Source organism: Dermacentor silvarum, chromosome 1 (genome assembly GCF_013339745.2).
Source record: "Dermacentor silvarum isolate Dsil-2018 chromosome 1, BIME_Dsil_1.4, whole genome shotgun sequence".
Taxonomy (NCBI): Eukaryota; Metazoa; Arthropoda; class Arachnida; order Ixodida; family Ixodidae; genus Dermacentor; species Dermacentor silvarum.
In genome coordinates, this window is record NC_051154.1 from 144,635,365 (window position 1) to 144,650,429 (window position 15,065).

The following is a 15,065-nucleotide window of genomic DNA, read 5'->3' on the forward strand; positions in this document are numbered from 1 at the left end:
TCAGTGAAAAAGTGTATTGTCAAATGGCACATTTGCACATATGGTATAGGAGTCCGCACTTTACATCGTATGGGAGGGTTGCACTTTACAACGTCTGCTAGGGGCACTTACAGCATCAACCTTGTTTGAGGTTTACGACCTTAGAGGTCTAAGTACATGCAGCTTTGTCAGTGATGGCCATGACTAGTGAACAGCAGCCATGCATGTCAATGCTCATATGCTTGTGACCAGTAAAGCGCAAAAAAAAAAAAATTCCAATAAGGTCTGGTTATCTGGAGGCACCAACTTCCATGGCTATGCTTCCGCCGATGTAGTGTGTGACATGGAGTGCGGCATGTGGATATTAAGCGTTATCTTGTGCATACCACAAGACAAATCAAAAGCGTGCAAAGTGATGAGGTGCAGTTATTTAAACCCATGGATGGGTAAAAGAATCGTAGGCAAGAGCCTAAGTTGCCAGCCACCATCACCAGATTGTAAGGTGGCCTGTGTAATGTGTTCTTGAGGCACGTGTTCTGGGCACATTGCATGCAACAATTTCCTTGCAATAATGACAGACTATTGGGTTTATCACATTCCCACTTCTTAAATGTGAGGCTTTCTTTGGCTACTTTACCAGGTTTGGCATACCTGCTTGGATGCTGCTGGGTTGTTCGCTATCTCAGCCGATATATTTGTGAATATATCTACAAAGGTTATATGTCTGCCGAATGAAAGTACCAGCAAACAGGCTGATATAACTCTTGTATGATGGCTAGGTATACACTCCTCTGTTCTGCATAACAAAAAATTAGGTGCCTATATAAAACCTGAAAATGTTGTGTCGGCTCACAGGCATCTAAAGCACACCGATCGGTTAATGGAAGGTTCGTTGATTTTTTTCAATTTTCTTTGCTATAGCCACTCGGTATGTGCTACTGAGAGTGCTCTCTTTCTTGGCCAATCCTCTAGAATGGGTGGGGTATGTCCAACTGTGACACAAAAGATACAGAATCCCTAAATGTTACTTGATACATGTAGTATTCTGTGCATACACCCATCATCACTATTCTTCCTCGTAACATCGATGTTTATATATCTCACACTGTCCATCTGCATGAATTGGAGTTTGTATTTCAGCACAGCTTATGACAATCGACCGGTAGCAACCAACAGCCGGCACAACAATATGAAGCCAACAGATAATGGCCAAGGAAAGCATAGAGGAATTAATTTGTAGTTTTAAATTGAAGTGTAGAAATGATTAGCTAAAGGGAAATGAAAGCAGACGAAAAAACAACTTGCTGCCAGTGGGAGCCAAACCCAAATCCTCTGCATTATGTGTGCGTTGCAAGCTATAGTCAAATCCACTGACAACATTGACATTGAGTTACCAGCTGGCTCACTGGAAATGAAATAGTCAGATTTACTTGGTAATGAAAAGGACATGTATACAGACAAGCACGCATGTCGTGCTATTGCAGAAAGTTCACAAAGAAAGTTACGAAGTTCTTGATGCTGTGTAGAAGTTTCATGTGAGGTCTGCTGACAAGTTGCAAGTGTTTACCACTTGTACAAGGGGGTATTCTGTAAGTGTCCATTTAGTGGACACTTACAGAATACCCCCCCCCCCCCCCCCTGTTAAAAAAAATTAAATTATGAGGTTTTACGTGCCAAAACCACGATCTGATTATGAGGCATGCCGTAGTAGGGGACTCTGGAAATTTGGACCACCTGGGGTTCTTTAACGTGCAGTTAAATCTAAGTACACGGGTGTTTAAGCATTTCCCCCCCAAAACCAAAGATGACGAGAACTGCAGTTTCTGCACAGACTTTGCACAAAATACAGCTGAAAGTTAGATACCTTTCCTAAATTAAGACGTGCTGATGCCATAGACATTTGTTTCTATGGACCATTTAATAATTCATCATTTGGTTTTGACATTTATTGCGACTTCACAAAATCCAAATTAAACAAGGTTTTAGTGTATAGACATTTTTTCATTGCAATAATTAAAGATACAACAGCTTACTTACCTCTTACTTATATCTCTGTGGCCCATAATATTTTTGACAAATGCCTGGAGCCCCAGTACACGGTCCTCAAGAAACATGGGATCAAAATTATTTCCAAACCAGCGCTTGGGAGGCAAGCAGAGTTGCAGACCAGGGAATCGTGGTTTGAGCTTTGCAAGAGAAAATTATAACAAAGGAATGTGTAATATAGCTTAAACTAAAGCAAAAAACCTTTGTTTTCTTCACAAGAGCGCTTATCTTGTCAAATAGAGAAATATATATATATATATTACCACCATTTTTCATAACTGCTATGTTATTAATACAATGAAACAATTTTTACTTTAATGTTAACAGGTGGTGTGGCACTCTATCTACTGGTTCTCGTTTCAATTCCAAGCTTGTCGTCTCACAATTTGTTGGCAGTGAAATGGAAGCTAACTGCTCATGTCAGCTAAGGAGTGCAATTGCATAAATGTACTGTGTACATCCATCAGAGAACATCTGTTCCTGAGAATGCACTGCGTGGTTGGTCTCTAAAAGCTCGGTCAACGTCAAACTTCACCTTTGTCTTGATCAATTCAGTCTGCACACATTCTATACCATTTTCTTTTGAATCTTGTGAATAAAAGTTTATAATTGTTGTGGGTTGACCTGCAGCAGACATTGACAGAGCTCAGGGATTTTTGGTGCCATTGCACTGATGCTCCTGTTCCTACACAAGCAGTGACCCCTTCCAGGGGCAGCAGACCGACCCATTGGCCCACCTTTGGCGAGATTTTGTCCCTTGCTTGTGGGTGCCCCGAGCACACCAAGCAAGACAGGGCTTGGGGAGACCACACTGGTCTATTGTAAGGTGCTTATGTTAGCCTTTCTGGCTGGTGGCGGCTCTTAGTTTGCCGCTGGCCAGCAGTTAGCTCGTCGGAACTCCTGGCCCCAGTGGGTGCATGATGACAAGGGTGCATGATGCTGAGCGCTGGCCAACAGATAAGCGGCTCCTCTAGATGGAGCTCCCATATGTTTTGCTGTAGAGGTGCAGCATTCTTGGCCACCGTCAACTAATTTGCTCAGGTGTAATCACATTGCTTCAATCTGATTGCAAATCATTATATTCAAACCCCAATTCCTGTTTGGAAGCGTCACTTGAGGCCTCCCTTGCTCCAGCACATGCACACGTTCCCTTGGATCAGCAGAGCTTGTTCACCTAGTGGGGCGTCAGTGCACAGTATAGAGCAAGCGTGGATGCAGCTTTTATGGTGCTTGGCGTGCTTGAACCAGCAGTGCTCGTTTGTGTGCAAGTGTAGTGTGCCACAGAATGAAGAAAGACCACAAAGCCACGGCAAAAGCCACGGAAGACGACCTGTGCAAAGTGTCCAACAAAAGCTTGTGCATTGTTACTCACTACACAAAGCAGAAGGGAAGCTACTTGCTCATTTATAGGTCGGTTCAAATGACACCTGGTCAAGCTTTTGGATAAAGAATCGGTAAATGCTGTCACAACTTGAGACTGAGCATTTGCGGAACTGATTGAAGGCAGAAAAAATTAAGCACCTCAATTTTCTCTGCAGTGCTGCAAACGAGTGTTACATGTTTGAATACAAACATAAAAGTAAGCTATTAATAATATGTGCAAATTTGCTTCTCGTCGAAAAAACATGCTACATATATTAAATTTATTATATGACCGTAAACTGTGGGACATATTTAAGACATAGAAAAAGAAAAGGTTGAATATCTAGTGCAAAAAGGACATAAGCAATGACCTTGGTCATACAAAGTCACAAGATTATACTGCCTGCATAAATGGCCATACAACACACATACTGTGCAAGAGTTTATAATGAGAACTGTTTTTTACCACACAGTCTTGGGTGATATGGCAAGGCTCAGGCTCCGCTGCCAAGCAAATTGTGAGACATACTATTGCAGCTTCTCGAGATTAATGGAATGTTCCACCATGAATGCACTTTGGGCGAAAGCTGCTTTTGTGGCTCACAGTTTCTGGTGTGCTGCTATACAAATGACCGAATAAGAAAACATAAGAACAAGAGGAAGCTTGTACGGCTACTGAGGATAAGTTCTGGAATTCAAAGCCACTCCACAAGCGACAAGACATGCCACTAGGCCCTGTTTTCGAGTGCTTCTATGTCTTGTGCCCCGAGACAAAGGAGTGTAAGGAACATTGTTCCTCTTAATCAGTGGAGATTCCCAAGCAAGAACATCTCTACAAAGTATGCATCTTGACAAGTCTGGTAATTGGTGCAGTGGTTTTGAAGCATCTGACGAAGACTATACATCCACAGCATTTGAAAAGGAAAATGTACTCAACACGTGCACTATATGTACTGGCATGCATTTGAAATGCACACCAGCACACATCTTTTGCAGCTTCTATTCAGTATTAGAATTATTTCTGCATCTTGTTAAAAAGCTCCTCAACCAATAGTGGTGTGGCAGCTTACCTTTTTGCTCAGCCTTGCAAAATCAGTGTACCGCCTGAAGACAAACCAGTAACGGCCAGTTTCAACATGCTCCACTCTGATCTTGAACACCTGACCAGACAATGTTTTCAGAATGTAGAACAAGTTAAATGGTGCCTCCAAGGCACCAATGTTTTCAGTTAACCTGTCAAATATAGAGGTCCAAAACAAGCAGCCTACAGTTGATTATCATGGTTTGCACTATGTCTATAAAGTTAAAAAGTAATACAGCAGACTACTAGGCCAACAAGAGTTACATAAATAAATTGTGCTCACTAAAAGTTATGTTGTGCTAAAGCAAAAGCATAACAAAACAGCCTCCTCTGCAAACAACACGAAGGACAGGACAGAGAGAACTGTTTTGTTGCAAACATGTTATTGTCACTTGCCCTTTGCACCATTTGATATGAAAAATACCAAAACTAGCTCAACTCCACACATTATGACAGAAGAGGCCCTCCAATGAGACAAAAAAGGTACTGATCTACAAATAAATCTTCAAGTGAGCAGTATTAGTCCACTGGTATACTCATAAATACGATTATGAGTGTCCATCCGTACATCACCAGAAATACTTAGTGGACTATCATTCACATATCCAAAATGCATGCACAACTTTTATAGAATGACCAGGAATTATGTAAACAGTGAAGTGGAAACAAATGGCTTTGTGGAACTTACTGTAAACCTCGCGCGTTCTTCCATGACTTCATAGCCGATAATGGGAGTGTTGTACTCTGGGATTACGACTATGCCTTCTTCTTCAATATCGCAGCAATGGCCATTGGAAACATCACCAGAGTCGCTGCTCACACTGCTCAGAGATTCTCTATCTTGTTTTGAAAAAGGGTAACGTGACATCTCATGCGCTGCTCCTTGAGGCGGCACCGGTTCACATTTTGATGTAGCACAGTTGTCAGTGTCTAAGCCATCAGCTGTGGCAGATTGTTGGGCAGTTTCTGCTTCGCTCGACATCTTTGGAGAGAAAAAGCCACCCTAGGGTTTAAAAGAAAAAGGTAAAAATAACTGCAACAGCATTGCTTTTTTTAAAATTACGTCTGTGCACTTGACACTGCCCAATATGACTCCTTCTAAGTGACACTTGGCTCAGCAGCAGCAAGAAAGTGCTATGTTTCCCTCCCTGCCACAAGCTTTGCAGTGTGTGGTGCTGTGCAAGTGAATACAGTGCATAGCTATAAAAAAGCATGTCACCAAAGAAGTTACGCCACAAATGCAAGCATATTTGAGGATACTGCAGTTATCACAATATCAATGAATTACATTAAACTTGTCATGTATATTCATCATTGTCTTGACCAACACAAAACTGCTGCAGAAACAAAAGGCATGCACATGCATCTTAAGTACACTACACGATCAACGCCTGAAACTGGTTGCTATAAGCGAATAAATCGAACCAAAAGCGTTGGCGGAAGAGGGGCGAGGACCCCCTAGAGACAATGGTACAGTGGATCGCACATTTGTTCTGCATATCCAACACGTGCCTTTACAACATTCTTCCCTATTGTACTATCTATCTCGCAAGTAATGGTGCAATTTAAAAAGCTCTGAACATAGGCTGGAATCGCAAACCACCGAGTGTCGCATTTAATGCAAATTATATATATATATATATATATATATATATATACTTAGAACTTCACAACGCTGACAATCCGCGTCCGAGAACTGAAAGAACCTGCAGAAGGCGCAATCCATCTTTCTTTTTATAGCGGTACTTACAGGTACCGGTATAAAAAAAAAAAAAAAAGAAGAAGAAGAAAACTTGCCAAATAGTTCAATCTAGCAGCTCACCTCCCCCACCCATTTTCTTTTTTTGGAGGGGGGGTAACCTTGAACCACATTTACACAACTGTCAAAGATGGTATATTCCGAAAGGTACATAAATACAAAAAGGCTGCAGCCGTCAAACCAATGCATTTATACGATAGCACACATGTTTCCGTAAATAAAACGAAACGTGTACCCGCAAGAAACAAGTAAACATGTAACCAAATTAGTTACCTCAAACAAATGAGAGAACCAGACGCTTGAAGCAACCCTTTCGTATTGGTCATTAACCTAATAAAATAGAACTCAAATAAGCCAGGCCATGACTAGCAGCTCTTGATGTCTTCATCCAGCGCAAAAAACATACCGGAACAGTGTTTTGCAATAACAGAGAGGAGCAGACGTAGGAAGACCGAACACCTAAAACGCTCTATAGGCCTAACACACAGCAACAGAGAGCAGCGAACTGACGCAAGGAGATTCGCCAAACCAGTCACGTGACACTGTAGCAAAATGTTCGAGATTGGCTGGAAGCGTTTATATGCCAGAAAAATAAACAACAACGCAGTCGTCTGCTCTGCTCCACTTAATTTATATTTATCATTTGACCTGTGTTTTTTAGCCGTACGTTAATAAACTAACCCAACGAACAAATTTCAATGCGATTGAGAAAGAAATTATGGGCTGCGTGCGAAGTACGCACATGCACGGTAATGGCTATACGTCTGCACCATGGAGGAAATACCACTTGGCAGCGATACATCAATGTCTCAAAACGCAACTGTTGTTTCACGGCGACTCATTTGCTGCAGTGTATCGGTCAGCGAGGAGACAGCACTTTAATGGCAAAATCTGCTACGGAGATGGTTTCTTTTTTTTCTCTGCGGCATTCCGGCTGCGTCTAGTCGCGTCGCGACTGCAGCACCGCCGCCGTGTCCTTCCCGTTCAACTGCTCTCCTCAAAATGGAATTTTCCGGTATGGACGCTGCAGGCATTACAAAGCCTATTTTAAGACAACTGACGCGTGTGCATGCCACATGTTCGGCCCAAGGATCAACGAAACGGGCCGACATACAATGTCAAACACACTTACACGACGAACTCGGAATAAAGTCACGATTTATTGGCGACACGAGGCCTTACCCGATCGCACAGCACACGCGGGGACCAAACAGCTTGGGAGCCCGTCGTATTTAGACGAACAGGGGCTGAGAAACGCACTGAAACGCGCACATAGATAAAACGTTTGAGCGATCTGGCCACACGCGCTCAGCGTTTGTCATTCTGATGAACAGGAAGAAATTGCTAAAGTCCGTGATGTGATGCAAAACTTGCATTTTTTATGCGATCCTAGAATGAAAACGAGTCCCTCGACGAGCTGTCTAAGGAATGAGGAGTCTTTTTCTTGCCCACCACGTTGTCCTGGAGCCTCCGCACAGCTTCTTGAATGAGCGTTCCCTGCTGAAGGAGTTCCTGCAAAAGTTCGTAGGGGTCCTTGTCGGGATCCTCCGGCTGGTGGTGATGGCCGGCAGCGCAGGTCTTCCGTGTACCGTCTTTCGCCACAGCAGACAACGCACCACTACTTTCAGACCGCCGAGGCACAAAATACGGGGAGTAACGGGGATGACGCTGTTGCCCACAAACGTGGCATGGCTGTTGGTGCGACTTGAGTTTGAGGTTCTCTTTGATGGCCGACGCCAGGTCTTCTTCTACATCGGCCGCTTTGCCCATCACATTGGACCCCTCTGGCGACAGGACACTCTCCACAACGAGGATGTTTCCATTCCTGGGCATCGTTCGCGCTCGCTGTGACTCGTCCACGGTCCCAGTCGAGGCCACAATGAAGCCAGAGAGCACACTCCTTGCCGGACGCACACAAACACGCTCAATCTTTGTTTTGGAACGAGGCCTGTGCACCTTGCGCCACACGCGCCACGAGCGCCTAAAGAAATAGTTCCCCCGTTGTAAGCTGCTATTTAAAATAAAAGCATCTATTACATTTATAAATTGCTCACTAACGTCATATATTTAAACATTTGTACGCTGCAAAATATTATGAATTTCTACCTAAAGTAGGTTAAAGAATGTAAATAAACCCCCTTCCCAAATACGGCGAAACGACACAATATGGGTGCGACATAAACAGAAGCCAGTGGGCGGCCATAGACGAAGTTCCCGTGGCCCAGCCTAATCACGCCGGGACCCTTCCGCGCACCTGCATTTGGGGAATACCTGACGTCACGCCATTGATGGAGGAAAGCTGTCATAGCACCGTGTCATATCACGATAGAGCGGCGCTGATGGATCAAAGCATGTAACTGCCGGCGCCCGCGTTGGCCGTTCTTAACGGTGATTTCTTTTTTATTTGTTTCCAGATATATGTCATGCCGTTATTTGATTATTGAATGATCGGATGATTCTATTGAGTTCAGTAGTTAACTAAAGGTCATTTTTTTTAGCCACAGTATGTGTGAATGGGCCATCGAGTTTATGCTGATTTTCAGTTTTGTAAACTGCTCGTTGACATTTTCAGCTTGTGGCATGTATGTCATCATATTTTTATTTGATCATAAATTACTGGTTTGTGGTGCCTATTCAGAACGAAAGGATTTCAATCATAAATTTGTGGGTGAGATTGGGTACTCTATTTTCCCGTTTAGCGTAGCGATTTGTGCCTTTTATGTTGCATCGATCGATTACTTAAAACTACAAAGAATGATAAGCACAAAAACTGGTGTGTTGCTTCTCATGGGATTTGTTTTTTCCAGGAAAGGCTTTCTTCTTTAAACCCAGCATCTTTGCTGGAGTGCAAAGGCCCCTCGATCAACTGTAGTTGGACCGTGACCAGTAAACGAAAATTTTGGACCGACATGGACCAATACTGAAGCATAACTGCGAGTCGGCCTAGTTGGAACAGATTCATTTTTTAAAAAACTTTTAGTGCGCAAACAAACAAGGATGAGCGCTTTCTAACAACTAGTTTTATTTTCGAAGAACCATTTGCTTAAGAACCCACAGATCTGCGCGATCCAGTCAACAGAATACACCAATAGCTCACATACCAACACTTGTGATAAAAATGCCACGAACCAGCGTGACCCGGTCAACATAAAAACAGCAGTGCGCAAAAACAAGCACTTAAGATGAAAATACGTTAATATATAGTGACAGAATTGAATTCTCTTTATCTAGCAATGAAACAGAAGGATGACTGATGCATTTTTTCATTAGTTTTGCAATCCAGTGCACTTCCACAATTTCTCTCGCGGTTTGATTTCGATGCCTAAACAATATTTTGGTGCTTCTAAGACAAGGTGAGCCCACATGTTCTTGACAATGCATGGCCAAATGTGTACTAGGGCGACCTTTCAGACTGGACAAGTGTTCCCTAGTCTCGTGTTAATGCAGCTCGCAGTCTGCCCTACGTACACATGACTACACGTCATAGGAATCTGATACACAACATTCTTCGTGCAATCGACAAATTGGTTATTACGCAGACGTTTAATACTACATTCTTTCTTTACATCATCCTTACTTTCGAACTTACTTTTTACCCTAGAACACACACTACCTATTTTGTTTTTAGCCAAAAACACCACTTTTACTTCGTAACTCCCAGCCACCTTTTTAAGTCTGTGTGAAAGGCCATGCACATACGGAATCACTGAAACCTTGGAAGCTAATTCTTTCTTCCTTTGATTTTTTATGCATAGTTCTTTATCCTTTCCATTTAGGCCAGATTTTCCATTTAGGCCAATTGTGTCTGAGCGAGGGTGTTGGCAGTTTCTTGTTGCAGGGTTCCTACAGAAAATCTTGAACTCCTTGGAAGTACAGGATCCATACTTATTGAATAAAACTCTGAAGGCCTTGTGAAATTTCTGGCATCACATTGTACAAGTTGCAGCTGGGGATTCAGCATAGATGTTTAAGATCTCTATTATTCCTTGCCGTATGGGCTCCTAATGTGCAGTGTTAATGATTGCATCACAAAGGAGAACGACAAGGTGTCATTCCGCAACATGTGCAGGATGGCTGTTGAATCCTTTCTTGAACTTCTGCATTTTTATTTAACAAATACTCGCGTAGCATTCTGTGATGAAACGTATATACAGGCAGGGGGTGTGTGTATCGGGTCAAAGGTAGTTCCCATCCTTAGTAGCATTTCTCCGGGAAGCATAGACAGAAAGCTGGCAGAAGATTTAGAAGGTATAGTATATAAGGTATACAGATATGTAGGTGATTACTTGATTTTGGGCTGTCATGTAAGCAAGGATGCATTCAGGAATAGGGTAGTAGAAGCCTTTAATTCTCTGGGCAAGGGCCTGACCTTTACTTCGGAAGTACCGGTAGATAACAAGCTACAGTTTCTTGATATCAAGTTAAAATTTCTACCGGAACATGTGTGTTCTTGCCCCGAGCTGGAAAACCATTAATGAACTATGCCTCAAGCCATTCCAGGCTTGTGAAAAATGGCATAGTCATTTCATGTTTCCGGTCAGCGTTGTTGAAGTCATGTTACCACACTGTAAACATTGCGTTTCTTGAGCAAGTTGATCGGTTGAGAGAGGCCGGGTACCCGCCCGCTGTGATGCTGGTGTCATGCACTAGACTAATGAAAAACCTTGACCAGGATAAATAACTATGCAAAAAAAATCAAAGGAAGGAAGAATTAGCTTACAAGGTTTCAGTGATTCCGCATGTGCATGGCCTTTCACACAGACTTAAAAAGGTGGCTGGGAGTTACGAAGTAAAAGGGGTGTTTTTGGCTAAAAACAAAATAGGTAGTGTGTGTTCTAGGGTAAAAAGTAAGTTCGAAAGTAAGGATGATGCAAAGAAAGGAATGTAGTATTAAACGTCCGCATAAGAACCAATTTGTCGATTGCACAAAGAATGTTGTGTATCAGATTCCTATGACGTGTAGTCATGTGTACGTAAGGCAGACTGCGAGCTGCATTAACACGAGACTAAGGGAACACTTGTCCAGTCTGAAAGGTCGCCCTAGTACGCATTCGGCCATGCATTGTCAAGAACATGCGTGCTCACCTTGTCTTAGAAGCACTGGCATATTGTTTAGGCATCAAAATCAAACCGCGAGAGAAATCGTGGAAGCACACTGGATTGCAAAACTAAAGAAAAAATGCATCAGTCATCCTTCTGTTTCATTGCTAGATAAAGAGAATTCACTCCTGTCATCATATCTATAACGTATTTTCATCTTAAGTGCTTGTTTTTGCACATTGCTGTTTTTATGTTGACCGGGTCGCGCTGATCAGTGCTATTTTTATCACAAATGTTGTTATATGAGCTATTGATGTGTTCTGTTGACTGGATTGCGCAGATATGTGGGTTCTTCGAAAATAAAATCATTAGAAAGCGCTCGTCCTTGTGTTGCTCCTTTCTTCGTCCTTCTTTGTTTGCATGCTAAAAGTTTTTTTAAAGAAGGACCAGTACTGCTATATTCTTCCTACTCTTGTGGCCAGAAACCGTAGTCTACTTAGTACTAACAAATTAAAAAATATGCACACTGTTGTGCTTGCTTTTCATTACTGCAGAGCAGTGATTCTTTTTTTTTTTTTTTTTTCTCGTATGTGACAAAATAAGCCGGACACAACAACATGTGCATGTAGTTATCTTGGATAAGACAAATAGAGCTTCACATTCACTGTTTAAGTTGATATAGTAAACATGTCATGTCACTATTGAAGTCAAGCTCAGCACACGAGTCTATTTTTCTAGATGGTGATAAACTTGTTATCTCATGTTGACTTACACAGCTCTTTATACCACTTGGAAGGAATAGTGGAAGTGCATTTTCAAAATTCCATAGTGATGTATACAGCCCAGACCTTTTTCTGTACGTGTACACGTACAGAAAAAGGTGCATTATTCACTCCATATGCACAGACGTCTGTGCATATGGAGTGAATAATGCACTTATTCAATTTAATGGCTTTACTGAACTGGACGAAAAGCTCACAGCTATGTTTTTCACTTGACTAATTGCAAGCAATTTGTCTTCTTCATTGGCATTTTATGGGTACTGGTATTGGCAGCAACTAACATATTTTATTATCAGTACATCCGAAAGATTAGCCATTTATACTGGCTAGGCCTCGCCCCGGTGGTGATAGATTTCTGTGAACATGGCGTTGCACTCTGTAGTGACCCACAACTAATAGTCTGGCTTGCTTTGCCACCACTCCGACTCAGTGGTTAGGGCATTCTGCTGCTGAGCACAAGGTTACTGGTTCAGTTTCTGGCTGTGGCGGCCATGTCCCATGGTGGTATAATTAAAAACGCTTATGTACTTAGATTTAGGTGTATGTTAAAGAACCCCAGGTGGTCAAAATTAGCCTAGTGCCCTCCATTTCGGTGCCTCTCCTAGCCTCAGTGTTGCTTTGGGATGCCAAGCTTGACGCACTGACTGTCGTCGGCATATATTGTGTTCTGAAAACTAGGGACAGATTTTTTTGTTCTTAGCTAATGTAATATCACAGTGAGTCGACATCAAGTAGCACATACTTTTATATTTGTTGGGCTATCCACAAATTGCTTTTTACACCATATACCTTTGAGTGTCTAATGTCTTTTGGAATAATGTGTGCTGTTCAGTGAATAGCTTTAAAAGGACACTAAAGATAAAAATAAGCTGAGCTGTATTAGTAAGTTACACTTCTTTAATATCAAAAAAGCCATTCTTTCAGTGAGAGGAGGCTTGGTAAAGCCAGAAAAGACAATAGAACGATTGATGGGTGGTGGTGCCGCTTTCAATTTCTCACACCAGCTCGCAGTGATGTCATGGATGTTGACGGCGTCTGCCTAGGCTTATAGTTAATTATCTGAGGGTAAAGATGTCTTTCATTGTATTCTAAGAAATCTAACAGCTGAACTTAAGCAAGGTTCAAGAACTTTTACTCAGCCAACAAGGCTCAAGTACAAGAAAATACTTCGAAATCTTGACGTCACACTGACTGCTAGACTGTTGGGGTTGCTGGGCAAAATTAAAAAAGGGTAGTTTGGCCTTCATTTTCTCTTCAAATCATCAACCTCTTACCATAAAATTAACGAAAATAGAGTTCTGGAAGAATACTTTTTCAGTCCAAACTGACGTAGTGTTTCGCTTAGATGTTTTTTTTTTTTTTTAATTGCACAATTGATGAATTGTTAACTGACATAATTGCTGTTCATGATTCCTGTTATGCATCCTGACTATACATTTATTTGTATGCCATGTTTGTGTTTGTAGTAGTATTCAATAATCATTACATACAAAATGGGCTCAGTTAATATGCTTGCTATAATAATGAGCTTAAGTATTGTGAAATTCTGGCACTCACTCAGTAGACCAACCTGTTGCATTAGGTTAAAGTATGCATTTCATGTCATTTGTCTGCAAACCCTCCTATTGGTTCAGGTCTTTATTGTAATGCACACAACCTTAAGGTACGTTGAACCAACCATCCCACGGTCAAGCTTTTTTGATCGATCTCATCATGAGTTTCGCAATATCACTGCTGCCATAGTGGCTGCCAGTTGTATTGTGAAAGCAGGCTAAATTTTTAAACGTAAGCCAGAAATCTGTGCGAGCTGCATGATGGCTATTTTGATATTATATTACAGGAAAATGAAGGATTGGGTTTATAAGGAGGGGGTGTAATGAGGGCTGTGAAGATGCCATCACATATCTGCTACTATGCGAGCAAGGCTGCTCTGATAAATGTTTAATAGATTTCTTTTGCAAACTTTCTATTTGTCTCATTGCAAAGACCCGCCACGGTGGCTTAACGGCTATAGTGTTGCACTGCTAAGCACGAGGTTGTGGGATGATATCTTGGCCACGGCAGCCGCATTTCAATAGGGGTGAAATGTAAAAACAGCTGTGTATTGTGCATTGGGTGCATGTTAAAGAACCCCAGGTGGTCAAAATTAATCTGGAGTCCCCCACTACGGCGTGCCTCATAATCAGATTGTGGTTTTGGCACACAAAACCCTGGAGCCTAAATAAATTTTCATTTCAGTGCAAAGAAATTGTCTCGGAAATCAGACAAGCTCCATAGCAGCTACACTGAACTTTCATCAGAATAGCCCAATGGCAAAAACCACAGTGTAACCGGCTGACACCACTCAAGGTTACCTTTGAGCATAGTGGCGGATTTGGGAAAATAAAGGTGTCGTGGTGCTGACAGGGCCCATGTACATGCACTGTGAGCATGGTGAGGTTGGCCTATTGCAAGCACAGGCTCCTGTGTTGGAGCATCTTGGTGTTTTTATCGTGGACCTTAATTTCAGGTACGGCGACATGTTTTTTTGTTTTTTTTTAACCTTATTTTAGTGCATTCTTTAGAAGTGTATACACAAAAACTTCCATGCTAGAATTTCTTGCCGACTTGACATTGTACTGTATTCGGGTAGATCGCAATGATCCATACTGTGAGCCGCATAAGATGGAGTGTGGTTTTCAAGTGCTTTTTGCTATTGGGATATTGTTAAAATTGTAGACAATACTAACATTATTTTCTGAGCAAGTTCTCTTTCAAAATGGACTAAGAAACATTTTGATGGAGGTGACTGTGAAAGGTGCTGCTGTTTCATCATTCATTTTCAGTGCTTGACGCGGATATAGTATATCCTAGTGCACTATAGTACAGATCCAGCACCAAGAAGACAGTTTCGGATCTGCTGTATAGTAGTTCACGCAAGTGCAAGGTCTTTATTGCCAGTGTATTGCAAAAGCATGCAACATGTCACTTTGCCAAATGTGAACCAAGGGTATTGCATATTTGGCTTGCTGTGTTG

General features: G+C 42.0%; 2 protein-coding genes across 4 annotated transcripts in view; both read right to left on the reverse strand.

Annotated features, from left to right (window-relative positions):
• Nucleotides 1–7,230, reverse strand: part of LOC119436189 (sorting nexin-16-like) — a 37,936-nt gene extending 30,706 nt beyond the window's left edge. For 2 of the 3 annotated variants that reach the window (XM_037702968.2, XM_037702967.2), the window contains exons 1-4: nt 6,501–7,230; nt 5,157–5,471; nt 4,458–4,547; nt 2,017–2,165 (exon numbers count right to left, since the gene is read on the reverse strand). In XM_037702968.2, coding sequence (XP_037558896.1) covers nt 2,017–2,165; nt 4,458–4,547; nt 5,157–5,450 — 533 coding nt within the window. In that variant the 5' untranslated portion in view covers nt 5,451–5,471; nt 6,501–7,230. The remainder of the gene's footprint in view (nt 1–2,016; nt 2,166–4,457; nt 4,548–5,156; nt 5,472–6,500) is intronic. The other variant, XM_049656121.1, reaches the window with a different exon arrangement.
• Nucleotides 7,231–7,368: 138 nt separating this feature from the next.
• Nucleotides 7,369–8,185, reverse strand: LOC119436190 (GSK-3-binding protein-like). Its single transcript, XM_037702969.2, has one exon. The coding sequence runs from the start codon at nt 8,058–8,060 to the stop codon at nt 7,617–7,619; it is 444 nt and encodes a 147-aa protein (XP_037558897.1). The 5' UTR covers nt 8,061–8,185; the 3' UTR covers nt 7,369–7,616.
• Between the last annotated feature and the right edge of the window lie 6,880 nt (nt 8,186–15,065).

Excerpts from the sequence above, each read along its gene's own strand:
- LOC119436190 (XM_037702969.2), bottom strand. The coding sequence starts at position 8,060 with ATGCCCAGGAATGGAAACATCCTCGTTGTGGAGAGTGTCCTGTCGCCA.